General features: G+C 34.1%; 3 protein-coding genes across 8 annotated transcripts in view; 2 read left to right on the top strand and 1 right to left on the bottom strand.

Annotated features, from left to right (window-relative positions):
• The window catches only part of Atg1 (serine/threonine-protein kinase unc-51-like protein Atg1), a 22,607-nt gene extending 8,024 nt beyond the window's left edge, over positions 1–14,583 (bottom strand). The window contains exons 1-13 of one of the 3 annotated variants that reach the window (XM_081995426.1): positions 14,418–14,582; positions 14,067–14,355; positions 11,531–11,620; positions 11,394–11,477; positions 4,349–4,385; positions 2,897–2,947; positions 2,718–2,843; positions 2,587–2,660; positions 2,366–2,526; positions 1,693–1,835; positions 1,537–1,635; positions 743–887; positions 447–660 (exon numbers count right to left, since the gene is read on the bottom strand). In XM_081995426.1, coding sequence (XP_081851552.1) covers positions 447–660; positions 743–887; positions 1,537–1,635; positions 1,693–1,835; positions 2,366–2,526; positions 2,587–2,660; positions 2,718–2,843; positions 2,897–2,947; positions 4,349–4,385; positions 11,394–11,477; positions 11,531–11,620; positions 14,067–14,156 — 1,314 coding nt within the window. In that variant the 5' untranslated portion in view covers positions 14,157–14,355; positions 14,418–14,582. Of the gene's footprint in view, positions 1–446; positions 661–742; positions 888–1,536; positions 1,636–1,692; positions 1,836–2,365; positions 2,527–2,586; positions 2,661–2,717; positions 2,844–2,896; positions 2,948–4,348; positions 4,386–11,393; positions 11,478–11,530; positions 11,621–14,066 lie in introns of all 3 variants that reach the window. The other 2 variants (XM_081995427.1, XM_081995428.1) reach the window with 2 other exon arrangements.
• Positions 6,137–11,360, top strand: LOC145740082 (uncharacterized). The gene is made up of 8 exons (XM_081995429.1): positions 6,137–6,404; positions 7,360–7,399; positions 7,482–7,710; positions 9,230–9,286; positions 9,342–10,385; positions 10,444–10,608; positions 10,663–10,815; positions 10,874–11,360. The coding sequence occupies exons 1-8, from the start codon at positions 6,346–6,348 to the stop codon at positions 11,176–11,178; spliced, it is 2,052 nt and encodes a 683-aa protein (XP_081851555.1). The 5' UTR covers positions 6,137–6,345; the 3' UTR covers positions 11,179–11,360.
• Positions 14,584–14,831: 248 nt separating the features above from the next.
• LOC145740087 (protein CutA homolog) lies at positions 14,832–15,827 on the top strand. Of its 4 annotated transcripts, none has more exons than XM_081995436.1 (3): positions 14,832–14,954; positions 15,160–15,310; positions 15,362–15,827. In XM_081995436.1, exons 2-3 carry the CDS (start codon positions 15,197–15,199, stop codon positions 15,620–15,622), a joined length of 375 nt encoding a protein of 124 aa, XP_081851562.1. In that variant the 5' UTR covers positions 14,832–14,954; positions 15,160–15,196; the 3' UTR covers positions 15,623–15,827. The 4 variants fall into 4 exon arrangements, with proteins under 4 accessions (XP_081851562.1, XP_081851560.1, XP_081851559.1 ...); XM_081995434.1 differs by having other exon boundaries at positions 14,872–14,995; XM_081995433.1 differs by having other exon boundaries at positions 14,934–15,073.
• Positions 15,828–16,045: the final 218 nt, after the last annotated feature.

The following is a 16,045-nucleotide window of genomic DNA, read 5'->3' on the forward strand; positions in this document are numbered from 1 at the left end:
ATGTGGGTGTTAAATCCTTGGTCATCATCATCAAAATTAAGACAACGTACCTCAAGTAGTTTATCCCAATTATTAGGAACAAAATTGTCAATAGTAACTCGTTGCGGCTTTCTACTAATGCTACTAACTAACTACTAAAACAATTCATTATTGATTAAGTAAAGATTCTTTAACGAATTCAACCAGACAGTGCTATTAGGATTAGTCCATAATTTGATAAGCCCAAAGTTGCTAACATCCAATTTACTCAAAAATTCATTGAATTGGAAAACCCCAGGACTCAAGTTTCTATTAAAATCTAATGGAAAGTTTTAAATTGTTAAAGGACAAATCCCAAAAATGTTGAGTTCTATAAATGTTACAATATTATATTAAGTTATAGTAGCATTCCCCATTCTCTTAATCAAATATCTAAAAATAATTAAATCCCACAAGAATTCACTTACCTCAAGAGGAGAAGATGAAGGTTGCTGCTCATCCGAACTTTTCTTAGAATCGGCCTTCTGACTACGCATGCGTTCAAACGCCACCCTTTGAGTCGGCACTGGAATCGGCTCGGAAATTGGTAAGAAATTCGGTCTTGTAGGACTGCTTAGATCCGTCTGTGGCTGTTCAGTGGACTGAGTAGGAGTAGGCGAAGCCCGAACGGGCAACTTAAAACTAGATCACCAAAAATTAACGCTACCACTACTACACCACTCCTGCAACACAAACTGACTGTTCTTTATAAGAAACTACTTACGCGGAGTGTTTCTCCTTGTCTTTATCCTTCTCCAAACTCATTTCGAAAGAAGGATTAGAGCCGGTAGATGGAATATGCGGGGGAACTATAACATAATCGTCCTCAGGACTAGAGCTGAGAGCCGTCCTTGCAGAACGCGGCGATTCTACAAGAAGGTATTAGTAGAAGCCAAAGGTTTATGGATTAGTTTAGATGTGACCGTTTAATGAAACCGCGGGTGAATGTTCTTAACAGTAAACCACGAAAGCAAACGATAAAACAAGTCCACATACAGTGTGTCCCAATACCAAATTCTGTTTGTGTTGAAAAAATGTTTAGATTTTGAGATATCGCAAAACAGATGACAGAGAACAGAGCAAAAATAAAACATGACCGTCACAAGAAAAATCAAAGATGCGGAGTTCTCTAGAAAAACAAACGAAACAATAGTGTTTTTTTATTCCTGGGGTCGTTTCGAAAACAATGTTCTGATAATGCCACACTTTGACAGCTGGTAAACCAAACCAGCACATAAAGCAAAAATAGCAAATTCTCACAAAAAAAAAAGATGACTAATTTGAACACTGACTTCACAACTAAACCAACTGAAACAAACCGTTCGAACTTTTCGATTAAATTTCAGTTTGGTTAAAAACAAAACTTATTTGAAACAAGTTTTCCTAGATTCTTTGGGGAAAATTAGATGGAAAATTTGAGACACATTTTATTGGGTGATTAGAAAACAGGAGAGCAACCCCCAGCAGTTTTTCCAAGGACCAATAAACATGCTTGTTAGCGACTCACAAAAAACCTACCTGGTTGCGATCTGGGAGGTGTCACCACCCTTATGGGGGTCGAAGGTTTCATTGGTACCTTAGCCAACGGCGAACTTCCGTAGATATGCAAAGGCAAATCTAAATTGCAAATCGCGTCTTTAAAATCGGAGGCTAAACCGATCAAACCTCCTATACCTCCTTGAGCGATTGCCGACGGAGGTTCTCTCTGCAAAAACTTGTGATTAAAAAATGTCTCGAAGTTCATGCGATCCTTAGCGTTGCGTTTGAGTAGCCCCATAAGTAGGTCGTGTAACTCCGGCGAGGTACTCGAAGGAAGACTGCATTCAAATTTACTTATTACAATTTGTCTGAAGTTAACAAGACTAAATTGTTATATTCTGCTAAGTTTAACGAAAACGAATTCATAGAATCTTCCATAATTAAAATCAAAATAAAGTAGTTTCAGGCAAAAAACTCATCACCCACCCATGTTCAGAACAAAAGATGACGATTTGACGTAAATTAGGTTAGGTCGGTTAAAATACAGAGTCCTCTACAAGTGTCTTAAACTTTCACATAACTGTTTTAAACTGCGAGAGGTCTTTAAGACTATTTTGAAAGTTCCATAGATCTCTAAATGCTATTGAAAATGTTTTAAAAAATGAAAGGGGCCTCTACAAGTATTCTAAACCTTCTAAGAATAAAATTGTTTAATTGTTGGTATATAAACATTGATTATGGTTAATCTAAATTATGGTACATCAGTTGTTGCAACCCTTAAAGATGTTACTAACTGCTAAACTTGTATTATCATCGTCACCAACTAGCAGAATATCAACAATTGGGCTTAAAAAATACAATCACTTACTTTGGAGTTAGATTGATATTTTTCTCGTAGATGCTACGTAGTTCTTGAGGACTTCTAGCCTGAAACGGGGCTTTACCGGTCAGACACTGAAACACTATGGTGCCTAAACTCCACAGATCAGCTTTGGCGTCGTATTGTAGGGACATTATAACTTCAGGAGCCTAAATAACCACTTATAAAGTTAGTAAGCCGTTGCCAAATTCTGGAAAAGTCATACTCACCATGTACATGGGACTTCCACATAAAGTGGCGGCCATTACACCGTCTTGGAGAAATCTGGCAAACCCAAAATCGGCTAAACAAATCAAAATTTGTATACTGAAATAAATACAATTTGCTTTAATATAAATACCTATTTTTAGTTTAATTTCCGACGGTTGAGGGTGGATTTTCGATCCAGTGTGCGAAAGCAAGATGTTTTGTGGTTTTAGATCTCTATGCACGATGCCTTTTGCGTGTAAGGCTTTCATAGCGCCAGCTAAAATATAATAACTTAGTATCTAAGTTCGTGCACGTAAAATAATTTCTTACCTAATTGATTCAAAAACAGCCTTATAGTGTCCTCACTTAAACTTCCTTTAGCTAAAATATGTAAATAAAAACGTATTAATACAATGTTTTTAGTAGTAGATGATTAATGGATTGGCCACCGTGTATATCCCATTTGTCCAGATTCGACGGAAAAAATTATTAGAAACACTTCAAAATAACTATTGATCTGAAGTATCATTGGGAGATATTATTTTTAAATAAATAATGGAGTGGAATTTCTAATTAGCAGCTCATAATTTACCTACTCATTTAGAGGAACACTCAACCATCGTAAATTACAAATTTAATTAAAAATTCTGAGTAAATTCTAGTGATCCTAATTGTGCACAATGTAGTGAATTCAGCAAGCGTAGGACAAGAAAACCATCTCAGTTTTGAAAAAAATGTCAACTTTTATTGTTTATTTAACAAATTTATTCAAGCAGCCTGGAAATCAAATCTTTCCTGATGCTGGCTTAAAACATGGATCAGCCAGTCATCTTTCAAAATATCTGGGCAATTAGCCAGTTTAAGATTTCAAGTTATTCTAAAACATGTACTTCCACTCTTCTTGTCTAATGTGATAAGAAGTTAATACCTCTAAAATATGTTGGCTTATAACATCGATAAGTAAGTAATCTTTCAAGATTTATGAGCAATTAGTATACTCAATGATTTCTACATGCTCTTCTGCCACTCTCGTCGTTGATAAAAATTTAATTATTCTTTATGTATGTTGATATAAATCAATCAATCTTCTTTTAAAATTTCTGGGCTATTAGCTAGCTCAATCATTTCAACATCACGCTCTTTCCACTTTTCTTTTCTGACGTTGATAGTCTTTAATTTTTCTTTAAAATATGTGGGCTATTAATATCAATCTATTAGTCTTCTTTTTTAAAATTGCTGAGCTATTGGCCAGCTCAATCTCTCATTATTCTGCTTTTCTTTTGTGACTTGTGACAGTAGAACTTAATTATTCTTTTAATATACATTGACCTTTGATATATTTGGCTTCTTTGATCTAACCTAACCTTAAACTCAATACATCTATAAACTGTTACTTAAGCGTGTATAAAATGAGATACACTATGTATAGTGACATACAAGCCACATGTCAAATTATAATAAAGGAAATCAGTTAAATATATTTTTTGCGACAAAATGTATAAATAAAAACTGGTACGGATATTTCCTTAAAAACAAACACATACTTTTGTCGTTGAGCGTATATCCTTTTTTATTAATAGTATTAATAGGCGGATTAAGTGATAGGCGCCAAATTTGATAAATAATTATAATGAACTACATTCAATCAATACATTTTTTAATCGGATTTTTTTCAAAACTTAACCATTGTTGAGTTGAATGTTACCCTTATTGTTCTATATTAGAATTTCTTCCTTCTTAAAATGATTATGTGGTATCACTTGTACAAAGATATACACTTACCATTTAAATAATCAGCCAGATCTCCGCCATTGCAATACTAAAATAAAAACAATTCTCTATTAGTTTTGTATATACTTTTAATGAACATAACGTGTTATAAATCTATCAATATTTAGTCACATCTTCATCAGTATAAGAGAATCAAAAGTTATTGTTGTTGTATCATCATCATTCTATCTTTTACATTTTTTTCAAAAAGAAATTTCTGAAAATGTTTCTTCTCTACGTTCTATTAAGTTTATGTGTGATAAAAATTGGTATCACTGAAGGTCTATTGAGAAACACATCATCAATATATCTACCAAATGGTTGATTTATAATTGTAATGATTAATGTTATCTTCTTCAAAATGTTCTATAAAAATAGTACTGTAGGAGACAATGGAGAACCATTGTCATTCCATAATTTTGTTGGTAAAAAGCATCTTCATATTGAAATAATGTTGTTTTTACACAAAATGTTCTAAAGTTCTAATATAGTGTTTACCTATGTGATTGTCTTTTAAGATTCAATAAAGACAAAAGAAAGGACTTCACAGAGTTGAAGGACGGTACTTAAAGTAAGTTATTCATCGAATTTCCGGGGGAGCAATTTCCCAAGATTTAAAAAAAGATGCTGCCAAATTAGAAGAAATTAAGTATCATGTAAAGTTTAAGTAGTCAGTTTAAGCTGAATAGTAAGTACTGGCTGAGGGTTAACTCTAAAATAAAATAAAATAGTTCTGAGAATGACACTAGGAACGTGATTCCAATTCTAGCGAGCAAAAATTTGATATATTTTGGTAACAATATTTATAGCACTAATCGCACGCAAAACGCTCGGTGATTTTCGGAATTTCCTAAGTCTCTGATTACCAAAATACAGGAAATTTACCAGTGATCTAACTAATAGTAAATTGATCAATGTACAAATAAGTTCCACATAAAAATCAATATTAGAACGTTCAATTGAGTCATTTTGTGAAATGACAACTAGAATTATTTACTTAAATTTGACAAAAACAACTATACTCAAATACCAATATTACCTAAGTAAAATGAATTAAATATTTGGATTGCACGATTGTGACGACAATAACCTGAGTTAGTTATAAATAAATTAGATAAACACACGTACAGTGAAAACATATTTAATTTGGATTTCCATCCGCTTATCATGCAGACATGATCGAAACATGTAACAAACTCGCAAGTAATGATGCACTGAGATCATGTTCCTGGCCACAAATGACGTTTTAATCAATCACAAGCAAATAAGGCGGTCAAAACTAACTGAAGCCTGCAATGGTGTTAAGGAAATGATAAATGATAATGCAAGGAAAGTCTACTCAGGTATATAAGTCATGAATGCAGAAGTTTCGAATAGTAAATGAGTCAATTTTATGATACCGTTTCCTGTAGTACACATTTAAGTAATAAGGAAGGTTGATTAAGCACTTTCATTCGTATAGCGAGAATTGCCAAAAAAACCTTTCGTCACTTTTATGATCATCCGAGGGCGGTACCACATAACCACTTTATCACTGAAAAGTCTCCGAGATGTTAAATGCAGAATGCTTAATTAATGTTGCTTGACTTATACTACTTTACACCACAACAAAAAAAGGGTTTTAAAGAAAATAACGAAAGCTCATGTAGTAGACATTAGAAAGGACGGAAATAACCCTCAGGTGGTACCGCTCTCCGCAAAACAGAGATATAATTCAGGTATACTAGAAACAGCCATGTATATCTTATCTTATCTCACAACGTTTTCTGTCATAATAATTCTCTCGCCGATTATACGAGCCCATTACCTCCTTTTTAATTCGTTGGAAGTTGTCTTGCAGTGTCACGTGCAGCATTTTTTGCGCTTTTGGCACTTATCATCGCCAAACATATATTGTTTCCAGATAACTTCAGTCTAGGCTAGAGCTTCGGCCGTCTTGTCAAAACAGTATAGTCTCACGCATGTAGTATTCTATTTAGTCTTCTTTTTAGTTTTTATATTAGTGCAACATGACCATGTTAGGTTTGGGAGTGAATTTGAGGACCGGACTCTTACTGCTGACACTCACGTAAGTTTTTTTCCTTTAATTTTTCATTAATAGCCTTGTCAAGTGGCCAAATACAATATGTATGTTATCTACCATAAATACATTTACTGGCTCGTATTTGTTGAGTGTCAATATTTGAGGTTTAAAAAGCTTTACAACATTGCAAATGGTTTTTTTTTTGACAACACAGTACAATAGTATGGCAACATGTCCTAAGATTAGTACCAGTTTAGTTATAGCATGTTTTATCAACATCTAGATAATGGATACGAACGAAATCAGTCAATAAGTGCATTATAGTCTTAAATTAAAAATAAATCACGTTAACAAATTTGCTTTGAATTCAATAATTTTCTCAATGGCTTCTTTAAGTATTGAAGAGCGTACTTTAGTCGATAAGTTGATTCTTTATATATTTGCTAATCTACGTCGTCATGATTATCAATGATACAAACGAACCAGGCGCTAAAATAATATGATTGCTTATCGTTTAATTAACGAAGGTCGATTAGATCCGACATATTTTTGGAATTATGTAAGTACGCCCAAAAAGCTCTCACAATCAAAATTACTATTGAGTCATTATTTGCATTGACAAACATCATTACTTCTCTGAACTACCTTAACTGATTTAGCATAACAGCCACCTTAATCACAAAAAGACCCTCAAAATGTTCAGTCAGCATAAAATATTACCCAGCTAAAACCATTAAAGTCATAAACGTCTCTTGGGTTTGTTATCGTAAAATAATGAAATTTATAGTGTGTGTATGTGTAAACTATTTCAGAAGGTATTCGCAAACGTTTATGGAATTCAATAACGAACAGATAATAAAAGATTAGCTATATTAGCTAAAATTGTATAACTATGACGTGGAGCTACTGTCGATTAAGTAAATTCACATGGTCCAACTTTAAAAGAAAAAATGTATCCTTAGTAATCGATTAAAGTTAATGAATCATGTTTTCTTTACAGATTGGCCAAGTGTCAAGATTACACGATACTGGAAGATGACGTAAGTAGTGCAAATTCAAACTGATAATATCAAATAAGTTCTTCCTGTTTTGTTCTAATTAATTTTTTTGCGTGTCATCTAGGACTTTGCATATTGGGATCGAATAGAAGAAGTGGACGTTCAGTCCCAACGATTGCTCGGTACACTATGCGACAACTACGATATGACCCTCAACAATCAGCTGATAGACTGTTCCTCTATTCGGCTATTACCGAAAAATTCTTTTTGGGAATTAAACGAAGAAATTTTGGTTGATCACAAAATTGACAAGAGGGAGGTTGAGGAACCATTATTAGAAGGATCTGGAAATGGTAAAGTACTACCTTCTTATGGCAAATAAGTTGTAATCTGCTCTCTACTTGACAATGACTCACTGGTTCATTGATTAATTTTGAATACGTTTTTGATACGTTCATTTGCAGTCCAAAATACTAGTGCAAAGTTGAAGTATACTATGACGAAGTTAAAAATTGATTGAACAATATAAATACTGTTCTTATCTGGCGCCAAATAATAAATTTTAAGTAATTCCAAAAATAACAATAGAAATTATCAACTTAAAAAGTTTTAAATTTGGTGTGTGAAAATCAACATACTGTCGTTGTTGTGCATATACAGATATAAAACGTTTCAAAATTACCCATACGAAAGGAGAACAGTTGCAAACCAATGCTCCAGTCAAAGATAGCAAAAAGCTTGACGTGACACGTGTCAAGTGAGCGAGTGAATTACTCTTGAAAACTATCATCATCTTCATTTTGAGAATTTGCCCCTTGTAGACTGACACATATCACTAACTTATGGAGTTTTATGCCATAATTTTCTGGATCATTGCTTTACAATTATTATTACTTACTCTTGACCGTTGATTTCCTATAGGTAATATAGAAATTTCCTTACTTTTGTGAACTAACACTGATATACCAGATTTTTCTCAAGTTGCCCGAACTTACAATATGTTAATAGAACTGTATTGTATAATCGAATCTTCTAACATTCATGATATTATGCAACAAAGGTGGGTCTTCAAAAATCAATACAAATCCCAATTTAAGTCAAAAAACTTATTCAAAAATAGTTTTAAAATTTCAAAAGAGAAATCAATATTTACATTCCAGCGACTTTGCCACACTGACCATTTACTTTGCAATGTTACCAAGTTGAAAATTTCTTAAATTTAGCACTAAATATTTGTCGTGTTGTGAAATTGACCATTATCTTGATTTAGTATCCACTTTTTGTAATATTTGCAGTTTTTCAGGCACTTACCTGAATTATTTAGGGCAAGTTGTCTACATTGTTCTATGCATCAAAAGATTATAAATATTTACAGAATGATTTTTAATTTCGCCTTTGAAATTTTTGTGTTTTGTTACACCTGATAAATTTCGAAATGCAAAGTGTATTTTATGTTTTATTTAGATTATTTTTGTTGTCTTGCAATTTTTTGGAATTTGTGACAATAAGTGGGATGAAAAATTTAATAAATATTTCCGGTAAATTGGATAATATTCCAAGTATATACCTATCATGAATGACCATTTGATAAAAACTACAGAAGTTAGAACACAAAAACTAAACAAAGTTTCAATATGCTGTATCTTGGATATGTGTTTGCCAACCCTGCTGACTTTTTTTAATATTAATTTCTTTCTCTCATTTTTTTTTGGTCAAAAAATCACCGCTTTTCTTTGTATAACATATTTAGGAACTCCCTGTATATATCGTAAAAACTCAATACAAGTTGTCACAGTTTGGTAGAAACTATATGGAGGCAGATTAAAACTGGAACAATATATGAAACTATAGCTAAAAAAGCTGATATTTCAGATAACATTCAATTGGCTCCTTTGGGAGATATAGGAGAACCGCTAAAAGAAGGCGATGGTAAATAGCTTTTTGTATATGTGGCAATAGTGTAAATAACAAATTAAATCCGCAGAGCCAACTTTGTACAATGCCGAATCGAAGGAACCTCAAAATGAGCCCGCAGAAGAAGTGGGAGTAAAAGAAAATGAAAGTGACGCTCCAGTGTCGGAGGGTGATGAAAACAAAGAACCCGAACCGCAACCTGACGTTCCAGCGCTACAAGAATCTGAACAGCAACAGGAAGCTGCAGAAGAACTGCCAGCACCGGAAAAACCGGCTGCTGAAGATCCACCAGCACCTGCAGAACCAACTGGGGAAGAGCCACCAGCGCCTGAAGAACCGGCTGTAGAAGAGCCACCAGCACCTGAAGAACCAGCTGCAGAAGAGCCACCAGCACCTGAAGAACCGGCTGCAGAAGAGCCACCAGCACCTGAAGAACCGGCTGCAGAAGAGCCACCAGCACCTGAAGAACCGGCTGCACAAGAGCCACCATCACCTGCAGAACCAACTGGGGAAGAGCCACCAGCGCCTGAAGAACCGGCTGTAGAAGAGCCACCAGCACCTGAAGAAACGGCTGCAGAAGAGCCACCGGCACCTGAAGAACCGGCTGCAGAAGAGCCACCAGCACCTGAAGAACCGACTGCAGAAGAGCCACCAGCACCTGAAGAACCGACTGCAGAAGAGCCACCAGCACCGGAAGAACCGGCTGCAGAAGAGCCACCAGCACCTGCAGATCCAACTGGGGAAGAGCCACCAGCACCTGAAGAACAACCAACTGGAGCAGAACTACCAGCACCTGAAGAACCAACTGGGGAAGAGCCACCAGCACCTGAAGAACCAACTGGGGAAGAGCCTCCAGCACCTGAAGAACCGCCAGTAGAGGAACCGCCAGCACCTGTAGAAGAACCAACTGGAGATGAACTACCAGCACCTGAAGAGCCGCTATCACCTGTAGGAGAACCAACTGGAGATGAACTACCAGCACCTGAAGAACCAGCAACACCTGAAGAGCATCCAACTGAAGAAGAACAACCAGCTGTAGATCCACAACCTGAAAATGTCGCAGAAGGAGAAGCGCTCCAATCTCCTGCTGATACTGAAAGCCAACCGCCAGAAGGTAAGTTGTCGATTTTAGAGTTTTGAATGTATAGTTTTAACTGTTCTAATCTGCGCAGATAACCCACAAGCAGCCCTTGATGAAACTGACAAAGCATCTGAACAAACAGAAAAACCCATATCAGCTTTTGGATTGGCTTCCCTAGACACGCAACAAAACAAAAAGGAGGAAACATCAAGATCTGAGACCACTATAGCACCTCCAGCTCAAGAATCTGCTAAAGGTATTAACTTAATTTAGTAAGTACAACAAAAATTCTAAGACTTTATTTTCACAGATGATAAGGAAAAAGAAGCAGAAAAGGTTGATGAAACTCAGTCCGGAGTTGCAGTTTTAAATAACGAGCCTTCACTTTCAAAGTCATCCAATGTTGAAGGCAGCGACACTGATAAGCTTCTGTCTTCATTGCAAGCAAGCGAGGAAACTATCGGTAAAATCCTTATTATTCCTTGACTTTGGCATAATTGTAACACACTATCTGATTGTAGGTGCTAGCGAACAACCAAAGACTGGCGAAAGTGCTGTTTCCACCGCCGCCGCCGGCAAAGACGCTACAGTTCTAATAGTATTGTTTGTGGTTGTACTCGTAATAGGAGCCGCAGCATTCACTCATCATTTCATCAAAAAACGCAAGGCAAACAATGATAACAATTCAATTAATGGTATAACCAAAGATTTGGAAAGTCCGAAGAATGGAGACGTGGAACAGGGCGTTGAAATGAAGCCACTACTCAACAGCAACAAACCGATTATCGTCAAGGAATTTTCAGACAAAAAGAGTGATGAAGCTTAAACGATTTCATAAAATGGTATTGTGATAAAGTGTGCTTGAAACTTTTGTGTGTGATTGGGAAACTATGTGTCCCATTAATGAAAAACAGGTTATTAAACTAGCATTAAGACTGTATTATTATGAGGCAATATTCACAGCTGTGCAAATTTATGTTTAAAGAAATAAAGTTCACTTTTGGTTAACCAGTTTTGTTGTAAAATTGAAAAATAACTTACCTCCATGACCAAGAAGACATGGTTTGTGGTTTCCTTGCAGTCCAGCAGGGCCACGACGTGTTCATGATGAAGTTCAGTAAGTTCCTAAAATTTGGGGATTTTTTTGCATAAAACAGCAACAAATAAAGTGCAATTACCTTAAGAATTTTTATTTCTTTTCCCAGTAGATTTTGAGATTTGTTCAAGCTCTTTTTTGCAATAGATTTGATGGCAACTGGAAAGTGATCCTAAACATACAAAAAATGTAATAATTATAAAATCATTCACATTGCAATGTCAATTTCAAAAATGCTCAAATATTATTTTACCTTGTGATAGTTGTCTTGTGATTTGTAATTTGGTGTTAATTTCCGTTAATAAGCTTATCAATCGATTTCATTCTGTTGTCAAAGCTTATTACAAGTTAAGCCTACCGGTAACTAAACTGTTTACCGTTTGGCAACTAATTGGATTTGTGAGCTTTACCACACAATTTCAAGATTAACTGTCATATGAATAAACGTTACTTGTTTGATCATCCCAGAGATCATTTAGGTAATAATAATTGAAATGTCTAATCTTCCAACAATGAAGATAAATTAACGAAGTATACAGCATGCGCAATTTTGGTGATGCAATGATGTCACTTTTAGGGAATTTTCTAAAGAAGCTGGTTATAGAATTGAATAAAATCAAAAATCATCCTGAATGTCAAGCCTTACCACTGGATTTGGTGAAATTAAAACAATAGTTATTTGCACTACAAGGTAGTAAAGTGTAGTATCTTTCTTGACCAATTAAAAATAGTGCACATACTTATGCGCATGTAAACTTAATACTACTTGTAAATGAATTATCTTGAATGGTAAATAAATTGAATTTTGAGTTTTAGTTCAATTTTTTTTATAGTTGGTTTACACTTCTTAGTCTATCAGTCAGAAGCTAACATGAGAGAAATATTTCCTATAATTCATCTTATTCCTACCTTAAGTTACTCATTATTTGCTACAGACAATTTGGATTATTTTTCTATAAAAAAAAACTTGGAAAAAGATTATTTCTATATTATTATGAATGGATATTTTGGCAGCAAGACTTGCCAGTTTGCTGCTGTAAGAAACCAAAAACAGTAATAATGAATATTATGAACTGAGAGCAAGAAATTGAAGCATATAATAACCTAATAGAAATAAAGTATAATTCAAAGAAGAAAGAAAACTAGAATTAAAACGAAAGAAACTGTAGTTTCTTATGGTTAAAGTACCCGTACTAAAAACAAAGGCATAAAAATGTCAAGGCATACAGATTATTTCACCCTTCAATCAGTCTATCATTATTCTTGATAAATTAAACATGGGTAAATACTAATAGGACACTCCATTTAACTTATTCATTAAAGCAATAAAGCTATAAAACCTGCTTAAAACCACTGTTACAGTTAATACCTACAGTTTGTTGTAAATCATGTTAAATGCTTGTATATAGTTCCATGAGGAGAAATTGGACAGTTGTGATGTGTATCTGTATATTTTGTTGTTCTATCTGTTGTTGTTTTTATTTCCTATTTTGAGCATCTATCAAAAACTTGGAAATTGTTAAATCTTCTTCATAAAGCTGTAAAATGACAACTTTCTTAAAACTAGTATGATCAGTTAAAATTCACATTAAATGTTTTCAGAGCTCCACAAGCAGTATTTTTGACAGATGTAATGTGAAGGTGTTTTCTTTGGAGTTAGTTTCATTATGTTAATATGCTGCAAATTGTCAAATATCACTCTATAAAGCAATACCTACAGTTTTAAGTTCAGTTCATTTTAAGTAAATTTTACAGGTTCATGAGTTGAATTTTTTTCAACTTTTGTTGGAACAAAAGTTGACAAAGTTCAACTTTTATGAATTATTATATCACTTAAGGGTTAGCAATACTGTTCCTATATTTTTTATAAACATATTGGAATCCAATCCTACTGAGCAAACAGTGAGTCTGAAACCTAACAGCCCAATTACAAATTAATGTTTGGAAACTAGAAAAAACCTTACAAAAAACTCTCTGCACACTTTTTATGAAGAATATTCTTCAGAATATGTTTTGATTAATACATAGCCACCAAGATAGCAAGACTTATTTTTTATTTTCTCTCAGTTTATTTGACAAAAAAAATTAAACCAAAAACCCTGGCAAAACTTATTGTAAAATGTATAATTAATAGTTTGAATATATGGTTGGTGTAATAATAAAAATAAATACATGTTTGTAGGAGCATTTTTGCTATGAGTATGTTTAGCAGACATTTGGCAATAAATAAAACTCCTGTTTTGTCTTGCTTACCTAAATGATAAGAGATATCTGTGAGTGTGCGTCATTTCTTGATTTAGACATGACTAGGTAAAGTAGAACTATTCACAATATGTAGGTCAAATTTACAAAAACAAAATAAAGACAGTGCTTTACTAGTCTAGACATTGAGTTATTTTCAGTTATATATATAGCTCTTTTTTACAAAGTACCAAAGAATCCAGCAAAAAAGATAATAAGTTGAAATAATCCAACAATGTAATTAATTCAAAAATTACTTCATCCTAAATAAGATGACACTATAGTCTATTCTGTAATTAGCATAACATGCTAGAGGAAGACCTGGTTAAATGCCAAACTTTAGCTAATATAGAACAACAACACATAATAAAGCTCACCTTTTTGTTGCGTCCTTTAAACACAACAGCAAAAGCTCCATGACCCAGAATGTCCTTTGGGGCGTATTCGTACTCGCCCACTGAATCCATTTCTGGTGGTTTACTGTACCAGCAGGATTTGAATAAAACAAACTTCTTGGGTATGTTTCTTGATTCAGATCCCTTTCCAAAACGTACTTGAGACAGTCAAACAGAAGCACAAGCTAAAATAATCTATTTAGTCGGGAAATTGCGGGAATTCCTTTGTATGCTTTAAAACAACGTGTTTGTAGGTTTTTCAGGTAGTGAGCTAAAAATACATTGTCTAAACACTGAATGAATTTTGACTTTTGAAATTGCAGAATTACGCACTAAAATTTCACATTTTGAGTTCTGTTCATTACCGTTTTAGGTAACGCGTAAACACGTGTGTTTTCACTTAAATTACGTACATTTTAGGAAGAAATTAAAGAATAAACATAAAAAACTGTAAATTTTGTGGCAGACATGTTGGTATTGATTATTGATTATTTTTCTTAACCAGCTGATTGTCAATTTCAGTTTTTACACTGTCGACTGTCTCTTAAACGTCAATTCGATTCATTTCTTCACAAAAGTATTTTATTATTTTTTGTTGTTATATTATTATGTTAAATAGGAATTAGTTTTAGGTTTAAGCACAAACGGTCATGGAAAAAGAGATTTTATGTATATTAACAGAGATTTAAAGACACATTTTACCAGAACAGAGACAATTTGCCAACACCCACGTGACCTTATATCAGGCGCAACGCGGTATGTCAGATGACCTGACTTACACTCTATTCAGTCCCGCTGTCAAATGTCAAGTTGTTGCCCTGTTTGTTTATATTAATTATTCATTGTCTATTCAAATTTAGTTCTCAAAAGGTAAATAGAAATTTATTTCTGGTATTCTAAACACTATTGTGGTAAGTTAAAGTTCTAAACGTTATTATAACGATGATATTGCCTAAAAAGAGCTTTATTTTATCTGCAATTTTGTTAGGGTATGTGTACTTTTTGAAATTGGAATAAGGTTTTAAAAATCATACATCTTCCTACCTTTCAGTTATTAGGAATAGTTTTATTTCAGATTAGCCCGTAGAAACACAATTTTAACCAAAGCATCAATGTCCGGTGAGATATGCCAGAAATCTCAAACATCCCAAACTATGAGCCAGTATTCGGCTGTGTATGTTACCACTCCAAATGAGGAGGTAGCCAAGAAACTTGCACATGGAATAGTAAACAATTTGATTTTCTGTAACTAACTGAAACTAATTTACTTTAAGTAGGTGTCTGAAAAACTAGCAGCTTGTGCCAATATTGTCCCTAAAATAGTGTCAATCTATGAGTGGGAGAACAAGATCAATGAAGACTCAGAATCATTGATGATGATCAAAACTCGAACCTCCAGGGTTGAGGAATTAACTGCTTATGTTAAAGCCAACCATCCTTACAAGGTTTGTGAGGTTATTGCTGTGCCAATTACTAATGGAAATGAGGCATACTTGAGGTGGATTGATGAGGTTGTTCCTGAAAAAAGAAAAGTTTAAAGATCATGTTTCAGTAAGGTCTTAAAAGTGCTTGTACTGATTTTTTTTATGTTGATTATTGTAAGCTGCTAGCTTTAAAGTTAATGTTAGAATTTGGTACTTTTTGTATTTAATGCTCAGCTTTTTTTTATCTTATTTGCATTGAAAAATGTCTGAAGAAACATTGACTTCAAAGAAACCTGTGAATATAAGTTTGGTTTGGTTATTTTCTGTTGGATATGATTGTGTATACCCGGTTCACCATAATATCATTAAAGTAGTTAGATGCGTTTAAAAAGATCGTCCTGAAGAAGGTTTCTTTGTGAAAATTTCGAAACCTGTAGTACGTTATGAAAAATTAAACCGGGTTCCCAGGTGACTACAATAAATTGTTGGAATGTGACATTGTTGTCAGGTTTGGGAAAAATTTTCCATCTCTGGGGA

The sequence above is a fragment of the Ips typographus genome, linkage group LG1, assembly GCF_016097725.1.
Source record: "Ips typographus isolate SLU linkage group LG1, UJ_Ityp_2.0, whole genome shotgun sequence".
NCBI classification, from domain to species: Eukaryota; Metazoa; Arthropoda; class Insecta; order Coleoptera; family Curculionidae; genus Ips; species Ips typographus.

Bases quoted from the DNA above. Each gene is read 5' to 3' on its own strand.
- LOC145740082 (XM_081995429.1), top strand. From the start codon at position 6,346: ATGACCATGTTAGGTTTGGGAGTGAATTTGAGGACCGGACTCTTACTG. The intron at 6,405-7,359 runs GTAAGTTTTTTT...TTTTCTTTACAG, and splicing joins CTCTTACTGCTGACACTCAC to ATTGGCCAAGTGTCAAGATT. The intron at 10,816-10,873 runs GTAAAATCCTTA...ATCTGATTGTAG, and splicing joins AGCAAGCGAGGAAACTATCG to GTGCTAGCGAACAACCAAAG.
- LOC145740087 (XM_081995433.1), top strand. From the start codon at position 15,027: ATGATATTGCCTAAAAAGAGCTTTATTTTATCTGCAATTTTGTTAGG. The intron at 15,074-15,159 runs GTATGTGTACTT...GTTTTATTTCAG, and splicing joins TTATCTGCAATTTTGTTAGG to ATTAGCCCGTAGAAACACAA. The intron at 15,311-15,361 runs GTAAACAATTTG...TACTTTAAGTAG, and splicing joins AGAAACTTGCACATGGAATA to GTGTCTGAAAAACTAGCAGC.